The sequence below is a fragment of the Trachemys scripta genome, chromosome 2 (assembly GCF_013100865.1).
Source record: "Trachemys scripta elegans isolate TJP31775 chromosome 2, CAS_Tse_1.0, whole genome shotgun sequence".
NCBI lineage: Eukaryota > Metazoa > Chordata > Testudines > Emydidae > Trachemys > Trachemys scripta.
Window position 1 is genome coordinate 243,416,330 of NC_048299.1, and position 22,090 is coordinate 243,438,419.

Sequence of the window (22,090 nt, forward strand, 5' to 3'; positions counted from 1 at the left end):
GAATGCAATATCATACAATGAATGAATGAATGAAGATTTGACTTCAACTTCTTTTTTATCACCACCAGAGGCTTGACCCGATCTTTGTGCTGTTTCCTGGGATGAAAGAAGTAGGAATTCATTTCTTTCCCAGTCACAACAGCTATAGTTGAGTGTTAGTTTTTCATCCTGGAATAGAATTTTGTGTTCTGAAAGAAATTGCCTTCTGCCTGATCATGTGAATGAACTCATTAGCATATCAATTGAAGGAGTTGGAAGTACTGGACACACAAGAAGTTATCAAAGATGAATGCACTACATTCAAAAAATTCATTAACAGAGCTGTGAAAAATTACAGCAAGAAACCAACAAGGATGTAGATGTAGTGCTTCATAGAAGGCTTGAGTATCCAACTTTAATTTGTACGATTATTTTAAAACATGAGTTAAATCTAATTAAATGGTCCTGAAACATTTTTCAGCTTTTACTATGGTGCCATACATCCCACTTTTGCCCTCATTGTCTCACCCCCCAGCCATCACGTCTCCTGTAAATTCAAACTCCCTTCCTCCCAAATTTCAATTCCCCGGGGAAAATACTGGTACAAATAAATACTGATGGTAATGAAACAGAACTCAATAGTAACTGCTCAGAATTTATTTTTAAAGTGATGAGATTGATCAACTATTACTTTAAATATTCACTTTTATTTTGTTGTTCCCTTTGGATAGAGGCAAGACTAAAGCCCCAGTGATTTGGCTCTCCCCTTCAGTTTGAGACTTACAGATGGTTTGTGCCTCATTTCTATAGATCAGGGTCTTGTCTTTTCTATGCTATTTGCCTCTGTCATTTGTTACTGGGTCTATCACAACAGCCAACTCTGAAAGAAAGATATTTCTTTTCGTGTTTCCATGTTAGGGTCTCCCAGTTGTAGTCCCTGGGTGCAGAGTGATGCACTTAGGATCCATTTCCTTTGCATACCTTAGAGGCTGTGAGTTGTTTCTCCTACAAATCTTTCACTGAAAGTAGCTTTTATGATTAAAAACATGTGCCTGCCCTTAAGTAACTGTTGAAAGCACAGACAAATTTTCTAAGTGTTTGAACTCAACAATTCATGTGTGCTTTTTGTAACCTAAAATTGCAGCGCTCTGCTTAGAGCTTGCTACCTGGTAGTGGTAAAATGGCTAGCTTGCCCTCTTGCCAATTGGACTTGAGCCCCTTAGGCCCTCTGTGTGCCCGAAGGAAGAAATCACAAGTTATTTGGACTAACAAAGGTAGTGACTCACGTCTTTTCTTGCATAACAAAGTTGTAGCTGTTGCTATAAAGCCCATGTCCAGATTTTTCCATCTAAGCAATTTATTATTTAGCAGGCTTCACTCCAGTGTTAACTAATAAACAATCTTTACCCCATCTGATCCCTTTACTTTACTAGGTCTGCAATCTGCTTCCCCTACAGAAACTCCCACAGCCTCCATGCAGACAGAGAAACCACGTCTGAGGGCAGGAAGACCGCATGATTCACTGGGGACGGTTTGCTTTGGCCCTGGAGGTGCTTCGTGTGGGGAATGGGATTTCCATTTCCCAACGTTTCCTTTGGTGGATTTCCCTGGCAAGGAATCACTAACTGCGCCGGCCTGGTGCCAATGGCTGACGCTCAGATCAGAGGCTGGGAGAAGAAGGATGCTGCTGATCCTGGACTGAACTTCTGGTGCCCGGGAAAACCAAACCGCTCCCAGTTTCCACGACGAGCTGAGGCTCCCTGCCCCGCTCCTGAGAGGAGATTCCCTGTGGCCGGGAAAGCCTCTCCTGCCGGGGATCGCAAGGAGCCGCGACAGGAACTCCCCCCAGCCTCTGCTGTGCAGAAAGCACGTTCCTCAGCAGAGCCAGGTCTGAGACACGCAATAACGGGGTGGGGGTACGGCGGGGGGCGGAGGCATCTTCCAGGAGCCGAGCTGGCAGCTGCGCTAGCCCGGGGTCAAGCAGGGGATCCCGGGGCCCTCCTGCAGGGGCGGCGGCCCCAGGGGCTCTCCCGGCACCCACTGAGGGACTGGCTCTGGGAGCACGTTCGGCCGGGCCTCAGTTGGCCTCACGCGTGTCGGGGGGGGGGGGCAATGTCTCCTTCCTCCCCCGGCCGGCACAAGGGTGTGGGGCCCTTCCCCCGCGGCGAGCCCGGGAGGAGATGAGCCGAGTCTAGCTTCGAAGCCGGGCGCCCCGCCCCCCCCGCCCCTTCCGAGAGCCCCCCCCCCCCCGCCCCAGCCAGCCGAGCGCCCCCGCGTGCGCGCAGACAGAGCCGTCCCGGCCCCCGCCCACAGCGGCGGGCGGCTCTTCCCCGGCCTGCCGCGCTCCCCGGAGGGCGCTCGCCGGCTCTGTGCGGAGCGCCCCGGCTTTCGCCCTCAGCCTGCCCGGGCTCGCAGGCAGCAGCCGCCGGGCCAGCGCCGCAGGTAAGCGCCGTCTCTGCCCCGCTGCACCCTGACAGCACAACGCTCCGCGGGTAGAGCCCGGCTGCGCGGGGACCTGCGCGGCTCCCCCCTGCCCTTCCCCGACGGGCACGAGCAAGCCTTGGGGCGCAGCGCCCCGCCAGAGCGCAGAGCTGCGGAGCCCGCTGGGCTACAGGTGTGGCTGGGTCAGAGCAGGGCTGGAACCGAACAGCTCCTGAGCGGGCGGGGATCGGGGCAGTTGGGGAGATCTAGTTTCCTCTCTGAAGTCTACAGCCGCTACCCAGTTCCAGCGCTGGGGTTTGAGATGGACTCTCCAGATGCATAGCTGGGCTTGGCAGCATTAGCTTGTATCGGTGCATACACCAGCTGGTGAAATAATAGTTCCATTGAGGATACTTGAAATTTACAGAGGCAAAGAAAGAAAAATGCTGCTTGAGAACTTCTTAGAGTTGGATTTAAGGATATTTACTGTGTATCTTTTGACGTGTGATGTGGACAATTTGTGTTGTAATGGTTATAAAGCTTTAACTTTTTGAATCTCAACCTCTACTGTCATTAAATAACTATCTGCTTCTCCCAGCATCTGACACCTGTCCCTACTTTCCCACAACTGTGAAAATTTAAATGGATAAAAATAGAAAAAATGCTTAAAACCCAAACTTTGGGGCAATTGTGAACGTGTACATCAATAAAAACTGAAAAGAATGCTTAAAAATAAACATTGAGATTATCAACTGAAATGAGAAATAAAAGAAACCCTCACATTCTGTCAAACCTTTTTATAGAGGAGTCAAGAAGATTAATTGGTGCTTAGAGTTCTGGCTTGAAAGCGCTACCTGCCCTGCCTCTCTCATAGACAACCAGATCCTTGCTACTATTCTTAGGTACTATAGGGCAGTAAAAAATAGTCACACTGAATCCCCCATAGAGCCCACATCCCCAGCTAGAGCCTACACCCCCAGCCAGAGCCCTCACCCCCCGGACCCCAATCCTTTTCCCCAGCCTTGAGCCCCCTCCCACACTCCAAACCCTTCAGCCCCACCCCTTCCACATGAATTTTGTTGTGTGTCACACATCACCTCCATATTGGTGAGAGATGCCTCTCCCCCAGCCCCAAACCTGCCACGTCTGGGGGAGAGGCGCCCCTCCCCCGGCCCCAACCCAGCCCCAGACCTGCCGCCTCAGACCCAGAGCTGCTGCGGCCGGGAGAGGCGCCTCTCCCCTCCAGCCCAGGTGCTGCTGCTGCAGGGAGTAAATGTGAAAACACCATTAGCAACCTCTGTTTTATATTTATAACTGTATTTTGTATGTAATGAAAGAGCTAATGTGTATGGGCCTCACTGCTTTCTCCTGCACAGTCTCAGAACAGCTCAATGGTGTGTCATAAACACTATACTGTAGCTAAAGGAGATACTCCTTTGAACTCAGGTGGTAGGGGCCTATGCTTTTGGAGTAGGAGAATCTGAGTTATGTCCCCAGTTTCCGCTGTAAAGTTCTGAGTGGTCATGGTGCAGAGAATTATGACAACTATGAAGTCCTGAGTAGACACATTTTTTTTTAAGTTCTAGTATTAACTGTGTTGTTCACTATTGAGGAGTGAAGAGGAGAGGAATGTATTTTACCAGAGCAGGCACATAAGTGTATTTCTTCATTTTTTGGTGCTGTCAAACAACTAACTGACACTCCTGCCACCACACAGATAGCTACAGTTCAGTGGTGGGTGAAGTGACTCCATAGCCTATCCTATATTCAATATGATTATGAATTATGTAAGACTAAGCGCCCAGTTTTATGGGGCCATTCACGTACTTCAGTATCTTATGTAACATTTAACATTTACGTTGGTCTTAGGTTTTGTAAAAACTTGTTTTTACTACTACTACTTACTGATGTAAATTTGGGGGCAAATTTGACCTCACAATAACTGTTTAATAGTTGACCAAAAGTATATATGATATTTTACAGTTATATATTATCCTTAAACTCTTTACAAATGGCTCATCGCTGAATCGTGGCCACCTCTGGGGTAAAACATAGGAACTGTTTTGTCAAGACAAAAAAATAGTTCTGAAGAACACTGTAGCCAGTTGAAATGGCAGGGGAATATAAATTAAGTAGAATATATTTAGTTAATCTGGAAATTAGCCAGTTGATGATACTCTCTAGCCTCATGAAAATTGTTCTGGGATCTTCAGTGACCACAAATGGTCAGGATCTCAGTTTTAGAAGACTGCATTTCAGTATCATACTGACCCCTAACATGATGCTGGACATTAGGTTAGTGTTAACTCAGAGGGGAAGAATGCAACCTACTGATTTACAAAGCACTTTCTGAAGCATTTGGCTTTTCTTCTTAGGCCACCATTCAAGAAGTGAACAGGCCTGACTCTGTTTAGCTTGAGAGATTGGAAAAAAAATCATATGGGATTTGGTATGCCTGCCCTAATAAGGAACACTAAGATAGAAGGCATAGTTTTAACAAATCTCAACACGTCTAGGGATAAGGAACTCTAATAATGGGCACAGTGAGACATGCATATGATTTTTCTATGAAAACTGAAATCTTTGAAACCGAAAACAGCTTTAATCATATTCCATACTATTTCCTTCAAACGTGTGTTTTAAAATCTAGATTTTTAAAATTTGGCTTTATATAATATATAATTGTGTGCGTGTGTGGGTATGTGTGTGTGTATATATATATATATATATTATAAAAAATTATTAAAACTGAATCTGATGTACTTCTATGTTAAGTTTTTAATAAAGAAAATACAACATTAGGCTAGTTATGTGAGGCTGCAATTAAGGCCCTAATCCTGCAGATATGCACATGCTTAACTACTTCTATAAGTAGTTCCATTGACTTCAGTAGGACTACTCATGAGTAAAGTATAATGCATGCTTAAATGTGTGCAGGACTGAGGCCGAAGAATATAATAGTAAGGGATATTTTAGGCAGCTTATACAAACTAGAGGAAGACTAATCAGATATAAAGAATCTAGTATGATTGGTACACTCTACTCAGGTGAGGAGAAAACACCAACTGCCACTATTTCACATATAATCAGACCACTAATGACAGATTATTCTAATTGATAAGGCATGCTCACAATTCAACTTTGTTTACATTATAAATAAGGAGTATCTGGAATGCACTACTTCATATCCTGAACATTTTAGGCAGATGGTGGTGTTCAGTTCACCCTTTCTTCAACCTGACTTAGCAGCATAGGGGTCAGTATGGATAAGATAGCATGCCTGTTTTGTTTTTTTTAAATAGAGCCTTCAGTTTGTAACTAAGTAGCTGTACTTTAGGAGACAAAACTGAACAGCCAACTTGCACTTTACAAATATAGTGCCTTTTCAGAGTGGACAAAACTAAATTTCTCAGCACCACAGTGCTACTATTCTGGTAATTTTGAAACTCTGATGTCTAGAACAGATCCATAACTGGAGAGTGCAGATGTATCTGCCCCAAAAGAACAAGTTTAATGAAAAGATCTATTGTCCAAGCAGCAACTGAAGAAAAATAACAGGGAGATTGATGCTGTCATAAAATAAGAATCCCCCTTGGTAACTCTTGCTCAGTGGAAATTGTGAAGAGTGAACCATTCTATGGGTGTATTGCTTTCCAAGATCACTGTAAACTTTTATTATGGTAAATTTCTGAAATTCTTGAAATGATCATTAGTTGCTTTTAATAATGTTGTCAATATTAGCCACAATGATATTAATGGGGCCAGATATCACAGAGATGGATGCATTAGAAATAACTAATAGATGCTATATTACTGTTTCTTATTTCATTAGAGATGTAGAAAATGAAGTGATATAAAATATAACTTGAAATGTATTCTCAAAGAAAATATACTTAACACTTTCACTAAGTTCATTAGATAATTAAATTGGGTGAGTGAGCAAGAAAGTGTTACTACGACATTTATATAGCACAGTGACATTGCAATGTGGAAGCTGAAATGTTAAATATGTTATAATATGCTTTGTGTTTCTAAGGAATGCAAAAGGTTTTTTATTTTCATTTTACTTTTTTCTTAATATATCTTGTTTGTCAAAAATTGTAAGATAAGAAAACTAAATAATCCTTTTACATCAACAGTAAAAAGTAAATGGTAAAATTTTTAGTAGGTGCTGATTAGGGATGTAAAATATTAAATGGTTAACTGGTAAGTATTAGTCTGTTAACCCACCTGCGCACAGGTCTCGATCCCATTCTCCTGCCCCGGGCCGCGCCAGCTCGATCCCAGCCCATGGCTGACTGCAGCCCTGGGCTGGCCAGAGCAGCCCCGGGCCGGCCCTGGGAGCTTCACGGAGGGGTGGCCAGCTGGGCAGGGAGAACGTGTTTAGGATGGGGAGGCAGGCAGGTGCTGCAAGCCACTGGAAAGAGTTCGGCTGAGGAGGTGGATGGCGCCCTGGTTAGTGAAGAGAAGGGAAGCTGCTGCTGGGTTGGCCTGGAGCGTCTGTGGAGGCCGCATTGGGCCAAACTAGGTAGCTGGGGCCCCTCTCCCTTTAATCGATTAACCGATATTTTAATAGTTTAAACGGTTATCTTTTTAAATGATATTTACATCCCTAGTGCTGTTAAAGGATCACTGAGGGTTTTTTTGGGGGGGGAGAGGGGGGTGGCTGAACTATACAACTTATGGAGCTTATAATTGTTCTTCAGTGACTACACTGGTGAAGGTCTTGAGCTCTAACTATGAGCTACACTCAAATTATTATAACATACAAATAAAATATTAATGGGTTAGCAGATATTATTGGTAAGTCAAAAACTATTAGTAAGGATCTAGTAAGAGAACTAAGAGTTAAGAGGTTCTAAAAACTTTCCAAGTTTTTCTTTTACCATACGTAGTTTAAAATTAATTATAATCAGCTCAGACAAAATGAAAAGATATTTGGTGTAGGTCTGACTGTGAGCTGCATGCACAATATTACAACAGGCAATGTATTCAGATGTGTACTTGCTTACATGCTTAGCTATGTTTATGATTTTTGTGTGTGTTAGACTATATAAGATGTTTAATAAAATTTGAATTCTTAAAAATTGCTACAAATAAAATCATTTTTTGTGTGATTGCTCATGTTGTTTCTGAGAAATTGCACTATAAAGTCCAGTTAATTCGATATAGTTACCAAGCATCAAAACTAAGAATATGGGGATTTGGTACTGTCACAGAACTAGTGGAACAGCTGCTTTGTGTTACTCTCCTGAATTATCACAAAATGTGTGATTGCTCATATTATTTTTGAGCCTCCTGTAGTCCAGCCCTACAGCTGGGCTGAGTTTGCCCAAAGCAAAGGAAGAAAACAGAAAGCAGTGGTTTCCTTTGACCTCAAAAAGTCAGTGGTTCAGTTGGGAGGGGTGTGATATGCCATTGTCTCCAGGACTCCCCATTAGAGGGTGCAATGGGAAATGGGTAAACTGGGTTTGCCTTGTGGTTGGTCCAGTCTCCCAGATTGTTTGGGCTGAGTGGAGAGGAGGGACACATTACACCACTGGTGGTTCAGCTTGATACCCCACTTTAGTTCCTGTGTATAAACTCACCTCCTTATTAGCTTGCCCAATTTCTATAGTGATCATAAGAGCAGTTGTGGGAAAGATATCTTGAAAGCTCTACATTTTCTGTCCTGTGGAGAGCTCCTTTTGGCTTTCTAAAGAGGATTTTCTGATACAGATACTTTGGTTGGCTCCTGTACTGAAGCAGCAATCCAGGGAGAAAGGAAGGTCTGCTGCAGAGGTCTCTGAGTGCCTTGTTGGTGTCCCCTAAGGTGAAGGAGGTGAGGAAGCAGTGAAGGCATAACGCCCTATAAGCTCCAATAGTATCAGCTAGAGCTACCAGAAAAACGCAGTCCTGTCTTCAGCTGACCCTTAGTCTCAGAATGTCCCACTGTTTCATTGGCGCTTAGAGTGCAGCATATTAGCCACAACTTCTTTATTGCTCATGTGATCAATATGGCATACTGTGGGGTTCATAGCTGCTGTTCCAGGATCCCTGTGGTCAGTCCGGAGCTCTTCCCTCACACTACATTCTCAGCAGAGAGGACATGCTATGAGAACAGTTGAAGCAGAGCTGGAGCAGGCATCAGAACTCCACAGCCCAAATAGAGATGTCCACTATTTCTAATGGTTTGCACAGTAGTGCCCATTGATTTTTAAGCATTCAAGTTGAAACTCCCCATGGAAGGAGCTAAAGGTGCCATGCTGTAACTGCATCCAGAGAATTGTGAAGTGTATTGTGTGGGTTAAAGCATTATCCTTAGCTGAAGCGCTAAGGTTTCCTTATGTGCCAGAGCAGCTGCAAAAAAGGAGATTATGCCCAGGCTCATGTTTCCAGGCCATGTAGATATCCAGAGCCTTCAACTAGGGATTTCCCAGATAACTCATGGATTGAATCAGTGAGACATCTGAGGCAGAGTGAAAGAGGTACAAGATAACTGCTTCTGGAAGAAGGGAGAAGTTCCTTTTCTTGAGTTTCTGAAAGTGATTGTTGCTTGTGTGCTGTATTCATAGATTTTTAAAACCAGAAGGGACTATTATGATCATCTAGTCTGACCTCCTGCATAGTACAGGCCCACCAAGTGAATCTTGAATTGAGTCCATAACTCCTGGTTTAGTGATAGCTTATCTTTTAGAAATATATGCAATCTTCATTTAAAGATTTCAAGTGATAGAGAATCTACAACATCCTTAGTCTGAATTTACCTAACCATCTTCCAGTCGCTAGATGTTGTTGTGCCTTTGTCTCCTAGATTGAAGAGCCCTCTACTGTATATAATCCCAATATACTTATAGACCATGATCGAGTTGCCTCTTATTCTTCTTTTTGTTAAGATAAACAGATGGAGCTTCTTTAATCTTTCTCACTGTAAGGCAAGATTTCCAGCTCTTGAAACATTTTTGTACCTCTTTGCTGAACCCTTTCCAATTTGTCAACATCCTTTTTATGCTAGATACACTGATCATAATATCTCCCTACTTCTACTCAATATTTCCCTGCTTATGCATCTGAAGATCACATTTGTTCCCTTTAGCCATCACATCACTCTGGTAGCTCATGTTTAAATGGTTATCCACCATGATCCCTAAGACAAAATTTTCAAAAGCACCTAAGTCCTATTTTCAAAAGTCACTTATTAATCTAGGAGCCTAAATCCCATTGACTTTCAATGACACTTAGGCTCCAATTTTCAAAAGTTCCTAAATCCTTTTGAGTCAGTGCTTTCCAAACAATAGTCCATCCATCCTATAAGTGTTACCTATGTTCTTGGTTCCCACGAACATCTCCTTGCATGTTGTTTGAGTAAGCCCAGTTGACCATGTAATGCAGACGGCTCTATAGAACTGACCTGTCCTTATTATTTATCACTCCAACAATTTTTGTCATCTGCAAACTTTAACAACAATGATTTTATATTTTTTTCCAGGCCACTAATAAAAGATATTGAATAGTATTGTGCCAAGTGTAAGTTTGTCTCATCTCTGTTCAAGGAAACAAATTACAGTAAGGAAATACCTGAGTCTGCCTCACTAATTTCTACTTCAGAGGGAAAACTGGCCTACAAGGCCCCAAATTCTGCTGCTACCAAGAGAAGGGGCCACACTTGCACCCCATTCTCTGCATTAGGGGCCTGGTATGAAAACAGTTGAAGGGGAGTTGGGGCAGGCACCAAAACACCACATCCCCAGTAGAGAGATCCACTGCTTCTAAGGCCTGTTGCATGGCTGCTGGTCAGAAACTGAGTCTGGTTGCAGTGGAGTGGGGCCTACACAAGGACAGATCATGAGTGGACGATGGGCCATAACATGAATAACCACATTGCTGGGTCTCTGCTCTTCAGAGGGACAGATTTAGCGCCCTATCCTATATGGTACTGTGCACCTCCTGTGAGGTGCTGCTGAACATCCATTGATTCCAAATACTTACTCAAAGCCTCACAGAATTGGGACCCTTAGTTTGCTAGCTCCTGGGATAGGACTGGAGCCCTATATGATTCTGCATATCAGGTTTGGGGATCATGTACTAAATAAAACATTTCTAATATCTTATAAAGCATTGTTTAGATCAAGGGTCGGCAACGTTCGGCATGCGGCTCGCCAGGGTAAGCACCCTAGCGGGCCGGGCCAGTTTATTTACCTGCTGATGCGGCGGGTTCGGCCGATCGCGGCCCCCACTGGCCGCGGTTTGCCGTCCCGGGCCAATGGGGGCAGCGGGAAGCCGCGGCCAGCACATCCCTCGCCCGCACCGCTTCCCGCCACCCCCATTGACTGCGGCGAGTGGGGGCCGCAATCGGCCGAACCTGTCGAGTCAGCAGGTAAATAAACTGGCCCGGCCCGCTAGGGTGCTTACCCTGGCGAGCTGCGTGCCAAACGTTGCCGACCCCTGGTTTAGATGATAATTGTCATTAAAAAGTGCTTATGAGATTTAATGTTGCCTGTGAAATTTGCCAGCTTGTTCCTCCATGTGGCTGAGACTTCTCCTTACCCGTTACCAGATCCTTGCCATTTTTCATAGGACTCTTTTCTCATATAGCCACCTCCTGAGTAAACTAAATCCATTTTTTCTGCACTGATATCACCATGCCAGCTACCAATGCAAGGCTCCTTGGTGGTGAAGTATGGGTAGCCAGCAGTAGGTGTTGGGGGGTGATTCCTGGGATGTGTTACCTCACCTCTCAACTTCTTTCCTCATGCGTTCTGAACTGGTTGCCCCTCAGGTTGTAAGAACCATTGACCACAGCATCATGTTCTGGGTTTGGAGGTGGTTGGCCAAAAAGGGGGAGGGCTGGGATTCAAATAGGGTGCAGTCAGGATCACTTAGGAAAGCACTGAGGGTATGCACTGGAACCAGCTTATGCTCCTTATCAGTGCCATGTATGGGAACTGTGGATGACCAAACATAATTTATTTTGTGGGCTATATGGGATATCAGGAAATGGAATGGTGTTGATTAGAGTCAAAGAAGATTGGGCTAAGTAGCAGTTGCATAAGTTTCCAGAAGCCAGACTAGAGTGTTCAGAATTTCCTCCCACCCCCACTCCCTTTCAGTGCCAAGCATGACAGGGCATAGTGGTATCTTGTTTCAGGTAGCCTTGCAAAATTATTAGGTTGAAATTTGGATTGTGGGTGGATAGAGGTACATGGTTTCTCATTGGCACTTGGGAGGTAGGAGAACTCAGTCCCTTCAGGGAAAAAAAGATAACCAGTCAGGACTGATGAAGGGTTAATAGTGGTACAATCTCAGCATGAACGATTTGCTGTTTTGTACTGGTAGACATTCAAAATTTATCTAGATAACCTCTGGGGTGCCTGTAGCACTATGATTGAACCTTGATATTTGAAATCCCTTGTCAACCAATTAGGAAAGGGTAAAATGGCCTCAAATTTAGCTTACAAGACCTACTTTTGCTTCTCTTGGGCATTACAGATGGATTTTATGTTCATAAAGGTGCAACCAAGAATTATTCCAAGAGTTTTAGGAAGCAGGTTGTGATAATGAAACAATAAAAAAAATGCATACATACTGGCAAAAAGGGGTTAAAAAGTAGTTGCTGAGGCAAGAATGGAGACTGAAGAGGAATTATATAGAAAGTTGGTGGAAGATGGCAGGAAACTGGTTTTTAGGTTGGCAAAAAAAAAAGGAATCATGAAACACAAGATATGAATAAATCTTTATGTGTGTAGGATGGGAACTGTGTGGTGATTAACCCTACAGAGGTGACAGAGGTATGGAAGCTGTTAAATGAGAAGAGAAAGTTACTCAAGCAAGCACCATCGACATTTATGGGGAAGCCTCAAAAAGGTGTTGATCTCTGTAGAGGAGGTAGAAGAAGCACTGAATACAACAAAAAATGGTAAACCAGCTGGTGAAGATGAGAACTGATGATATGATCAAGACAGTTGAAGATACTAGAATAAAGTGGCTTAATGGATTATTATTTGCTTGCTGGATTCAGGCTAGACTACCATATTACTGGAGAACAGGATTGATTGTACCTCTTCGGAAGGGCAAGGGAGATGCAAATGATTCAACCACCTATTGGGACATCACCCTGTTATGTCAGCCTCTCAAAGTCCTTGAGAGAGTTTTGGAAGCAAGGTTGAGGTGAAGGACAATATAGATGAGGAGCAACATGGCTTTAGGAAGGGAAGGAGTACTATAGACTCAATATTTGCAATGAGACAGAAGTCTGAAAGTAGTGTAAATGGAGTGCATAATTGCTATGTAGCATTTGTTGATCTTGAGAAAGCATATGGCTTGATTCCGCAGGAGTTGGTGTTTGGGGCATTGAGAGGGACAGTAAAAGGACTTCAAGAAGTGGCGGAGATAGAGGAACTGTATCAAGGATCCAGGGCTAAGGTGATGACAATATATGGAATATCAGAAAGTTTTGAGGTGACAGTGTGATTGAGACGAGGCAGTGTACTGAATCCGTTTCTCTTCATCCTAGTTATGGAGTTAATGAGCAGGAAAACCAAACCTGTGGAGACTCAGGAAAAACTAATGTATGGTGATGACTTGGTCCTTTTGGCTGACACCTTATTTACTAATTACTTTTTGCTATCAGAGCAGACATCTGTGTTTTAAGGCCATGGTTTGAAGGTAATCACAAAGAATACTGAAATTATGAAAGTAGGGGAGGTGGAAGAAGAGCTGCTGATTTGAAGTTTCAGGAGAGAAGTTGAATCAGAAGACTGAATTTGTGTACTTGGGAAGCACATTTAGTGCCATTAGAGAGATCTGGAGAATTGAAAAGAAGAATCAATGTGCAGGGGCAGCAGTGAAAAAGATGGCAGGAGTTCTGTGGGACTGGCAAGTAGGTAACAAACTGAAAGGAAAAATGTATGCTGTGTGTGTTTGCCCATGCCTGCTCTATGGTTTGGAAATTGTGGGTCTTATGGAGATGGAAGAAAAGAAGATGATACAGGTAGTAGAAAATAATATACTGAGGAGAACAAGTGCACAGGGAAGAGAAACTTGTGACTCTGTGATAGGCTGGAGAGTGCATGTGTTGGCCAAATAGGGCCCGTTTCCCCCCGGAGCTTACCTAATTACACCAAGGAGGCACGGAGAGACAAGAAGACGGGTACCAGGTCCTTTATTTGTCAGTCAGCTGAGAGGGTGCTCCCATCGGCTCGTGCCAGAGGAGAGACACACCTTACATGGCCGAACAGGCCCTTTTTATAACTAGTAACAAACAACTTAGCCTTGATTCTTTTGCGTCATTATGCTGACCTATAGATAACAGGTTACACAGAATACATATTATTTTGGGGAAGGGGATACAAGAGACATCTGTTGCGGATACATTTGTCATTTTGAAGGGAGAACAAGGTACATCCCTTGACCCTTTGCACTAAATACCTTGGGGATATATGGGAAAGCGGCTACAAACTAACTATTTCTCTCTGTTCCCTCCTTATCTCTATTATTTCTGCTAATATGAGTGAAACTACAGCCATCTGCCAGAAATGCTGACCAATACATTTCTGCTTCAGCCTACTTCAGAGCATGTAAGCAGTTAGCATAGAAGTAGGTGAGAGTTCCCAAGATGGAGTCACTGTGGTTCACAGATAGGCCCAGAGCAAAAGAGCTTCATCGGCACTTTTGGCCTTCCACTTTCCCGAGTTACCCGGTAGCTATGCCTAGTGGATCCCAACACATGTTTGAAGTGGGCTGGACTTGTGATAAGAATAGGAAAAGAATGATCAGGAAGAGGACAGCAAGAAAGGACATGGAAGACTGAGGATACTATGGTAAGACACTGTCAACAGTAAGTTTGAAGAGAAACGGACTGGAACTCTGTGATCTTCAAATCTGTGCCATGGACCAGAAGTAGTGGCAAAAAAATCTCAGGAACCTCTGGCCCTGTGTAAAAGGGAAAAGGAGTTGAGAAGTGAAGTGTGAAAGGTGCAGCCAATTGAGCTTTTTTCTTGAAATTCATGTGTGTGTGGGTGTGTGTCTTCCTTCCACCAAATCCACGGCAACTCTTCACAAGCATATTTTTTGAGAGTTTACTAGCACTAGATGGTATAAGGTGACAATTTATTTTTAGAAAATACACTCCACCGACTGAAAGTTCAGTGTTTTGAACAGGGTGGTGCTTTGTTTTTAGCTATTTCAAACCTACTTATAGTAAGTGGTAGGATCACAGAGTGAAAGTCCCTTTTCTAGACTTCCATCAATTTGCTTCTTGTGAATGACCTAGGAGTAGATCTGTTAACAATGTCAGCTATGAAGGTCATCTATTTATACCAGTCTCATAAAGGCCAAACTGTAGTCTGCTAACGTGAATTACTTAATTATGTCGACCCGTCTTTTGATGGATATGAGAGTTGTTCTAAACCAGTGTGTCTGGGTGTGGTAGAACGGGGGAAGTGAGGGCAGGATGGCTGTCATAAGCACAGCATAAGTACACATAGTTTGGTTAATCAAAGAGTTCATTTCCATTTCTTTTCTTTGTCACAGTTTTGCATCCCTGATTGTCCATCTTGCTTTTTCTTCACGAAAATGACGAAAATGATTACATGCTTCCTACTGCTGTTTGGACAAACTCTACTTTTCAGTGCCTCTGCCAGGGAGAGACATCTTCCACCAGCATTTTCAAGCCAAAGAAATGGTGCTAACCCACAAGGTATTTTACTCACAAACTGTAAATGCATGGCTTATTGGCCAGATGCTGGCTGGGATAATTATAGTAAAAGGAAGTCTGCCATCTGCAGGGGGGAATGAGAGAGATTTTGACTTATCGGTTTGTTGTTGGGAGAAGGAGTTTGCTATCAATCTGCTAGACTGATGTAATTTATTTCTAACTGGTGTGTGTTTTCTCCAAATAAATGTGTGATATGGGACTATTGCATTGGAGAGAGATCCTGTCTTACCTGTTTAGAGAGAGGCTGTTTATATGAGGTCCTGTCACAGCTGTCTGACCACTGCACTTTTTAGCAAGTTCCAGCTGTGCATGTGTTTGCTGGGATGAGGGAATTTGTATCAAATTTAATCAACAGCTGATGAAAATGGACCTTATTGGTCTCCTATTTAGACACTCAAAGATAATCCCTTCATTTTCATCATGTTGATTTTCTTCAAATGGGTAGAGATTTCCCCTGCTATGCTGAAAAGCTGTGGAGGAGACTAACATTTAGCTAGTGGCTGGAATATATAGAGCTGCCCAGTACATTTTGGTTGATCATGGATCCCACTTCATAAGATAGTGGTCTGGTCAGCTTTTTGGAAGTCATGAATTAGTCAGGGTCATGTTCCACTACTCACAATCTAATATAATTGAGTGGATGAATTACAAATATGCCATAGTAGAGAGCCACGGGAATTGACTTTACAGTTAAGGTTGCATTTTGATTCTCTCTTAAAATAGGACTAAAATCCTTGTATTTTATATTTTATTAGTGAATTTAGACTCCAGATTTGGTACAATAATTCTTCAGAGGACAACTAATTTTTCTATGTGACTTTTCATTGTTCCCTTTTGCAAAAGAAACATTTTAAACTGTTCATTCTGAAATTTTGCCCATTTTTCCCCTTTGGGTTCTAACAACTACATATTTACAAACTCCAACCCCTCCCTCCCATGCATGATGGTAATATTGTGGATATAGGTCACTTCTGAAACTCCAGAATTAAACACAGATTTATTCCTTTAATTCATGATAACCTAACTGAATTTCACCAAATTTAGCTAATGGAATTGCTCAGATCTATTAGCTACTTCAGTTTTTTATGCTGCCAGCCTCTCTTTCAACTAGGCAGTCTTTAGCTCCAACCTAAATCCCTATTACCCCCAACACACACATCCCCATTTATCATTCCTGGGTCCACCATATAGCATGACCTTAATGAATCAAGGGGGTGTGATTGGACACTTAGAAGAAGTGTTCAGAAGCATGAGGAAGAAGTGGGTGTTTGAGTTTGGTTGTGGGCTGGAGTGGCAGAAGAGAAAGGAGCACCTGAGTTTTGTCAAAGTGGAGATATTTTCCAATGAGCCACCTGGGGTTGTGGACTATAGACACATTACTTGTTGGGATTGTTTCTTGTTAGCACTGATTTCTGCTTTCCAAAATGTGTCTAATTTATGAACACCAAAGAAATACCCATATTTTATACTAGATGAAACTTTAGTACTGTCTGAATCTTACTTGTATGGGATACTTGTATGAAAAACAGGGCTTCTTTGAAATCTAGAAACTATTAAGTGAATTTAGAGAAACAGCAGTTAGTTAGACCCTGAAATAAATGACTATATGTTGTATGGGTCAAAGAGCTATTGAATTCTAGGTGGGGGACTCAATTAATTGTAATGTGATGTAGGAACCAAAGGGTCTGATTCCAGGTTTCATGTATATTCATGGGCTAGACCAGAAAATGCCTTGCATTTCCTCCATTAATGAATGCCTTGTAAAAGTTCCCTGAACAGGAGCTGCTATAATTTGTATCTTGCCCATGCCAAATGGCATAGTGAACCAGAGTTTCCTGAAGAAGCATAGCCCACAAAATTGCTCTGACATTTGAAAGGAGGAAGAAATGTATTTACTTAAATAATTTGATTTGTGTAAAGAACTTATCCTTACAGTATTAGCTGCTTTTACAGGAATTAAAATATACAAACACAAATATTTAAAAAAAATCTAAAAAATCCCACATAATGAAATGAGAATCTTCTTGGACTATTAGAATCCTTGTATGTTCTATTGATGCACTATCTTGATGAAGACGATGGCTTATTTATTGAAGGATTAAGCTCACTTAGGCTGACTGCATAGGAAACATCAGCTGTTATTTAAAGTTGCTATTTTATCTTTATGACTTCATAGAAAATCGTGCTTAGGAGTCTGGGTCAGTGAAACATGTTTGGTTGGGTTTTAATCGCTGTTGTGCCTTATCCCTGCCATTTTGACAGGTTGATAAAAATCTAGACTTAATGAAAAACAGTAAGTATAAAATGCTATCACATAGCCATCATAAGAAAAGACTTGTAATTGTATAAGGCAAGAACTTTCTTCTGATGATCCATGATACTTTGTTAGGTCTAATAGAAGAAGTGAGTTTAAGGCGGGCTTTAGAAGGAATGACCTCTGGTGTTTAACTTGTTTTTTGGTTCACCCCAATCTTTCTCCTACATTTCAGAGTATTTTTGTTTTGTTTTGTGGCTGCTTACTTTGCCCCACTTATCTTTAAAAATTATTATTATTATTATTTATTAATAATAATACTAATTTTCCTTTTAAAGATTTGAAATACATTTTGTTTGCAAAGGCTAAGTAGCAATAATGTTATTGGAATTCACTCTGGGGAAATTATGCCAAGCATGCTGGATTACTATAAATTGGTTTAATTTCAAGCTTCCTCCCCCGCCCCCTAAAGTTATCCTGTATTCCTAGCTATCAAACTACTTCAGTTCCAATTCACTTCCTTTGTAGCACTTTTTCTTTAAAGTTTCTTACAACACAATAATTATAACAAATAGTAAGTTATTTTTACTGAGCTGATTAAGAATAGATGTGTGTGTATGCATGCGTGTGTTTGTGTATATATAATAAATGAAATATTTACACTGACCTAACTTCAGAAAAGTGGCTGTTGCTATAAAAAGTGTTATTGGTTATGTATATGAACTTCTCTCTTAATGTTTAAGCTATGAGCTCTCTCTCTCTCTCTCTCTCTTTTTTTATTTATATATATAAAAAGAGAGAGAGAGAGTCATGTAAAACCTTGCAGGCTGAGGGAAGGAAGATAGGATGGCTCAGGGAACGGGTAATTATAACATACAAGTATTGTAGCAGGATGAGTAGAGCCCCATGTATTTTGCATATGTGAAATATCCCAAAATAAAATGAAAAACTCGCCCCTCGGTGGAGGCTCCTGCTGCTCCTGTCCTCCGGGGCTGGGCCTGACTCCCTGCTCCCGCATTGCAACCTGGCACACGGGGTCACAGTGCTGCTCAGGTTTGGCTTGGCTCCCCCTGACAGGACCCAATTCCCCCCTGGGTCTCCCACCCCGAAGGGAGCAGGATTAGTGGGGGGCTGAGGTTCAGAAGAGGAGGGAGAATATATAAGGGGTGATGGGGCACCCTAGGGATATAGATGTGGGGACTGGGATGGCTGCAGAAAGAAGCAGTAAGGGTTGGGAAGATTTGTCCCATAGGCTTTGTCTCTCTGAGTGGGATGCAGAAGAAGGGGTTATTTGAGGGCTGCAGTATTGGGTACATTTCAATGAGCTGTCTGGGGTATTGTGGGATGGGTAACTGTAGTGGGGTTGGTGAGTGTCTCAAGGTGTAGAATAATGAATAATGCTTAGTAAAATGATGTAGTATAGATAAATAAGGTTTATATACTGTTTTTATTTATATACGGTCATTTGAGGTATTTTATTAATGTAAATGTAATAAAAAGAAATGAAACAACATTTTAAAGAAATAAGAAAATTCCCCCCCAAAAAAAGAAAAATTATAAAAACTAAAAAGATTTTCATGTGGCTCTGAGGAAGAGAGACACAAGAAAACATGGTTCCTTATCTCCCTCATCTTGCATTTGGTCCAGAAAACTGCTTAGCATGGCCTTCTTTTCTTTTGAGGGGAAGTGGTGTGGGACAAGAACACCCCGTCACCCTAGGAGTGGGGCAAGGGCATGGTAGCCCTGCAGTTAAAGTCGATATGGCTGCCCTCAGCCTCACGGCTGCATGGCCTAAGGGTCGGTTTCAGTAGGACTCCCCTAGGCTGCAGGGCAGCACGGCCCAATGGCCAGCGTCAGTAGGAGGGGGTTTGATGGGCCGCCCCCCAAAGGGGGCAGCTGGGGTAGGGGGACCCAGGCCTTCCCTGCTCCACTGAGTCCCAGCCCAGAGCCCTGGTAGTGGCGAATTGGTTCGCCGCTAAGTCGGCTGAGAATCCGCCTGCACCATGCCGACTGCTGCAGGGACACTGGCTAGTCCCTCCCTGGGCTATTTCCTACTCTGACTCCTGCAGTTGAAGTTGGAGTGTCTTCGGTGTCTCTGGGCTACTGGGGAAACGACTGCAATCTCCCTGGGCATCCGCAGATACCTAGGCGCCTGCCTGGGCCTTGGTGTCTCCTGCTGTCCAGGATCCCGGCTGCTCCTCGGCTGGAGCCGGCAAGGTGCATCCTTCCTCCTCTGCAGTCAGCCCAGGCTGAGCTAGGCTGCTCTCTTTAATATTGCAGCAGCAGCTGGAGCATGCCCAGCAGGGTCGAGGGGGGCGTGGCTTCCGCTGCTAAGAATGCTGCCTTAACCCCTTCCGCTCTAGTGCAGAGCAAGTACACCCCGTCACAGGAGGGTTGAGATTTTATGTATTGATATTTTCAGCCATTGACAATAAAACATTACAATTACATTCATATCTTAATACAGAATTAACAGCATGAAGCAACCTATTATATGTTGATCATATCTTGTTATCTTGTTACCATTTCCATCCCCTTTTTCCCCAAAATTATTTAAATACAACCTTAACATGTTGGGTGTGTGGGTGGGTGTGATCATTCATATTAATTTTTGTCTTTTTGGGGGGAAGCGGAATGTTTTCTGAGGATGGAGGGAGCCTCAAGGAAATAGAGAGAAAGGAAAACTGAGGGGGAGGAGGGATTATCCTCTCCGTATATTCTTTTTGACTATCCTGTAAGTATATGATTACTGTGTCTATATCAAAGCATCTAAAATATTTCAATATTTTTATTGCAATTTTTCCTGTGTGAAGTACACTGTTACTTTTATCCATTTTTTGTGAATTTGGCACTGTTTTCACAAAATTTGTTAAGCCTTCCATTACAATATAGTCTATTAATATTATTTTCCAGTGACCTACGCTAGGAATTGTTGCTTGGGTCCACATATTTAAGATTGCTGCTTTTGCTATAAAGAGCAAGAATAGGAGTAGTTTGCTTATTCCCAATAGGAAACTTTTTAACAGGCCCTAATAGAAATGTCTTTAAATCCTGTTTGAGTTCTATCTCTAATTTTTTTTATATCTCTCAGGATGGTTTTCCAAAATTTTTGTACCATCCAGAAGTCCCATATCATGTATATGAAAGAGGGTCTGGCTGTTTTGCATTTCATACAGATATCTGAGGCAATATTATATGTTTTATTATATAGAGGTAGATGAACATATGTTCTGTAAACTAAAAAGTACTGCACTTGCACTATTTGGTTAGTAGTAAAGCCAATATTTATCATCTGCATTATCCCATTCCATTCTTTTACTTTTATTTCATATTTACAAGCTGCTCTCCTTGACTTAATAGCTTTATCCAGATTGTCCTTTAAAAACATAATCATGAGGTTATACATTCTAGATACTACCTTGATTGCTACTTCAAACCTATGTATGAAATTTCCTAATACAGATCGTTTTGTTGGTTCCTTTCTTCTCTGAAAGTGTTTTCTCAGGTTGCATATAAACCTAGGTTGCACATTGTCTCTCTCTCTCTCTCTTTTAAATACATCCGCTACATCTGTTTGTTTTTAGGATTGTCCATCCCTAAAGAAATCCTACCACTTATCATAGCGACATTTGCCCCAACATCTAAAAACTTCCTTATTCATATGGGGTTTGAAAGCACTATTATTTTTATTTTAGATATTATTGAGATCCGCTCCTTTTGTTAGGTCAAGTGCTTCACCTACACCCAATTATTAAGTGCACTTTTAAGTAATGGGTGATATTTCATGGTTACCAGAATTTTTAAATTCACCTAATACAAGTACTGTAGTACAATCTCTATCATGAAAGTTGAAATTACGAACGTAGAATTATGTACCAAAAAAACCTGCATTCAAAAATAAAACAATGTAAAATTTTAGAGCCTACAAGTCCACTCAGTCCTACTTCTTGTTCAGACAATCGCTCAGACAAACAAGTTTGTTTACTTTTGCAGGAGATAATGCTGCCCGCTTCTTGTTTACATCACCTGAAAGTGAGAACAGGCATTCGCATGGCACTGTTGTAGCCAGCGTTGCAAGATATTTATGTGCCAGATGCACTAAAGGTTCATATGTCCCTTCATGTTTCAACCACCATTCCAGGGGACATGCGTCCATGCTGATAACAGGTTCTGCTCAATAACAATCCAAAGCAGTGCGGACCAACACTTGATATGATCTTTGGATTCCTGGCTGCACCACTTCAGCTTTGTGCCATAATTTTTCCTGTTTTGTTAATGGTTGTATATGCACTTTGTCATCTGGCTCCAGATCTGGCATATCTCTTCCACATCTGTTGTAATAAAACATTTGTCTTTTTTGTTGGTTTCTCTGTAGTTCACCAAGTGAAGCACCTTGTTACCGAGTCCCAAACAACCTTCACTTTGTCAACAAGAGTATCTTCATTCTCTGGCTCATCAATCTTTAGGCTGGACTAGAATATGGCCCTGGAGAGGGAGTATTCCTGTAATCTAGTAGTGCTAAGTATGGTTGAGCCTCTGTACTCTTCACTTTTTTCAGTAGTTTCTTAGCAGTTTTTACTGCTGATTTCACCTTGCCATTGCTTTGACCATACCCCGGTGAAGATGTGTGATCAAAATCTCAGTCCTTACTGAAATTCTGGAACTCTCCTGAAGCAAACTGTGGTCCACTATCAGAACACACAATATCCAGTATCCCCATACTGTGCAAAGTGTGTTTTTAT

The 22,090-nt window shown here is 42.3% G+C and overlaps 1 protein-coding gene across 7 annotated transcripts in view; it reads left to right on the forward strand.

Annotated features, from left to right (window-relative positions):
* The first annotated feature begins 1,522 nt into the window (after positions 1–1,522).
* Positions 1,523–22,090, forward strand: part of MATN2 (matrilin 2) — a 103,754-nt gene continuing 83,186 nt past the window's right edge. For 5 of the 7 annotated variants that reach the window (XM_034763345.1, XM_034763349.1, XM_034763348.1 and 2 more), the window contains exons 1-2: positions 2,315–2,421; positions 14,911–15,076. In XM_034763345.1, coding sequence (XP_034619236.1) covers positions 14,953–15,076 — 124 coding nt within the window. In that variant the 5' untranslated portion in view covers positions 2,315–2,421; positions 14,911–14,952. Of the gene's footprint in view, positions 1,868–2,313; positions 2,422–14,910; positions 15,077–22,090 lie in introns of those variants that run through there. The other 2 variants (XM_034763346.1, XM_034763350.1) reach the window with 2 other exon arrangements.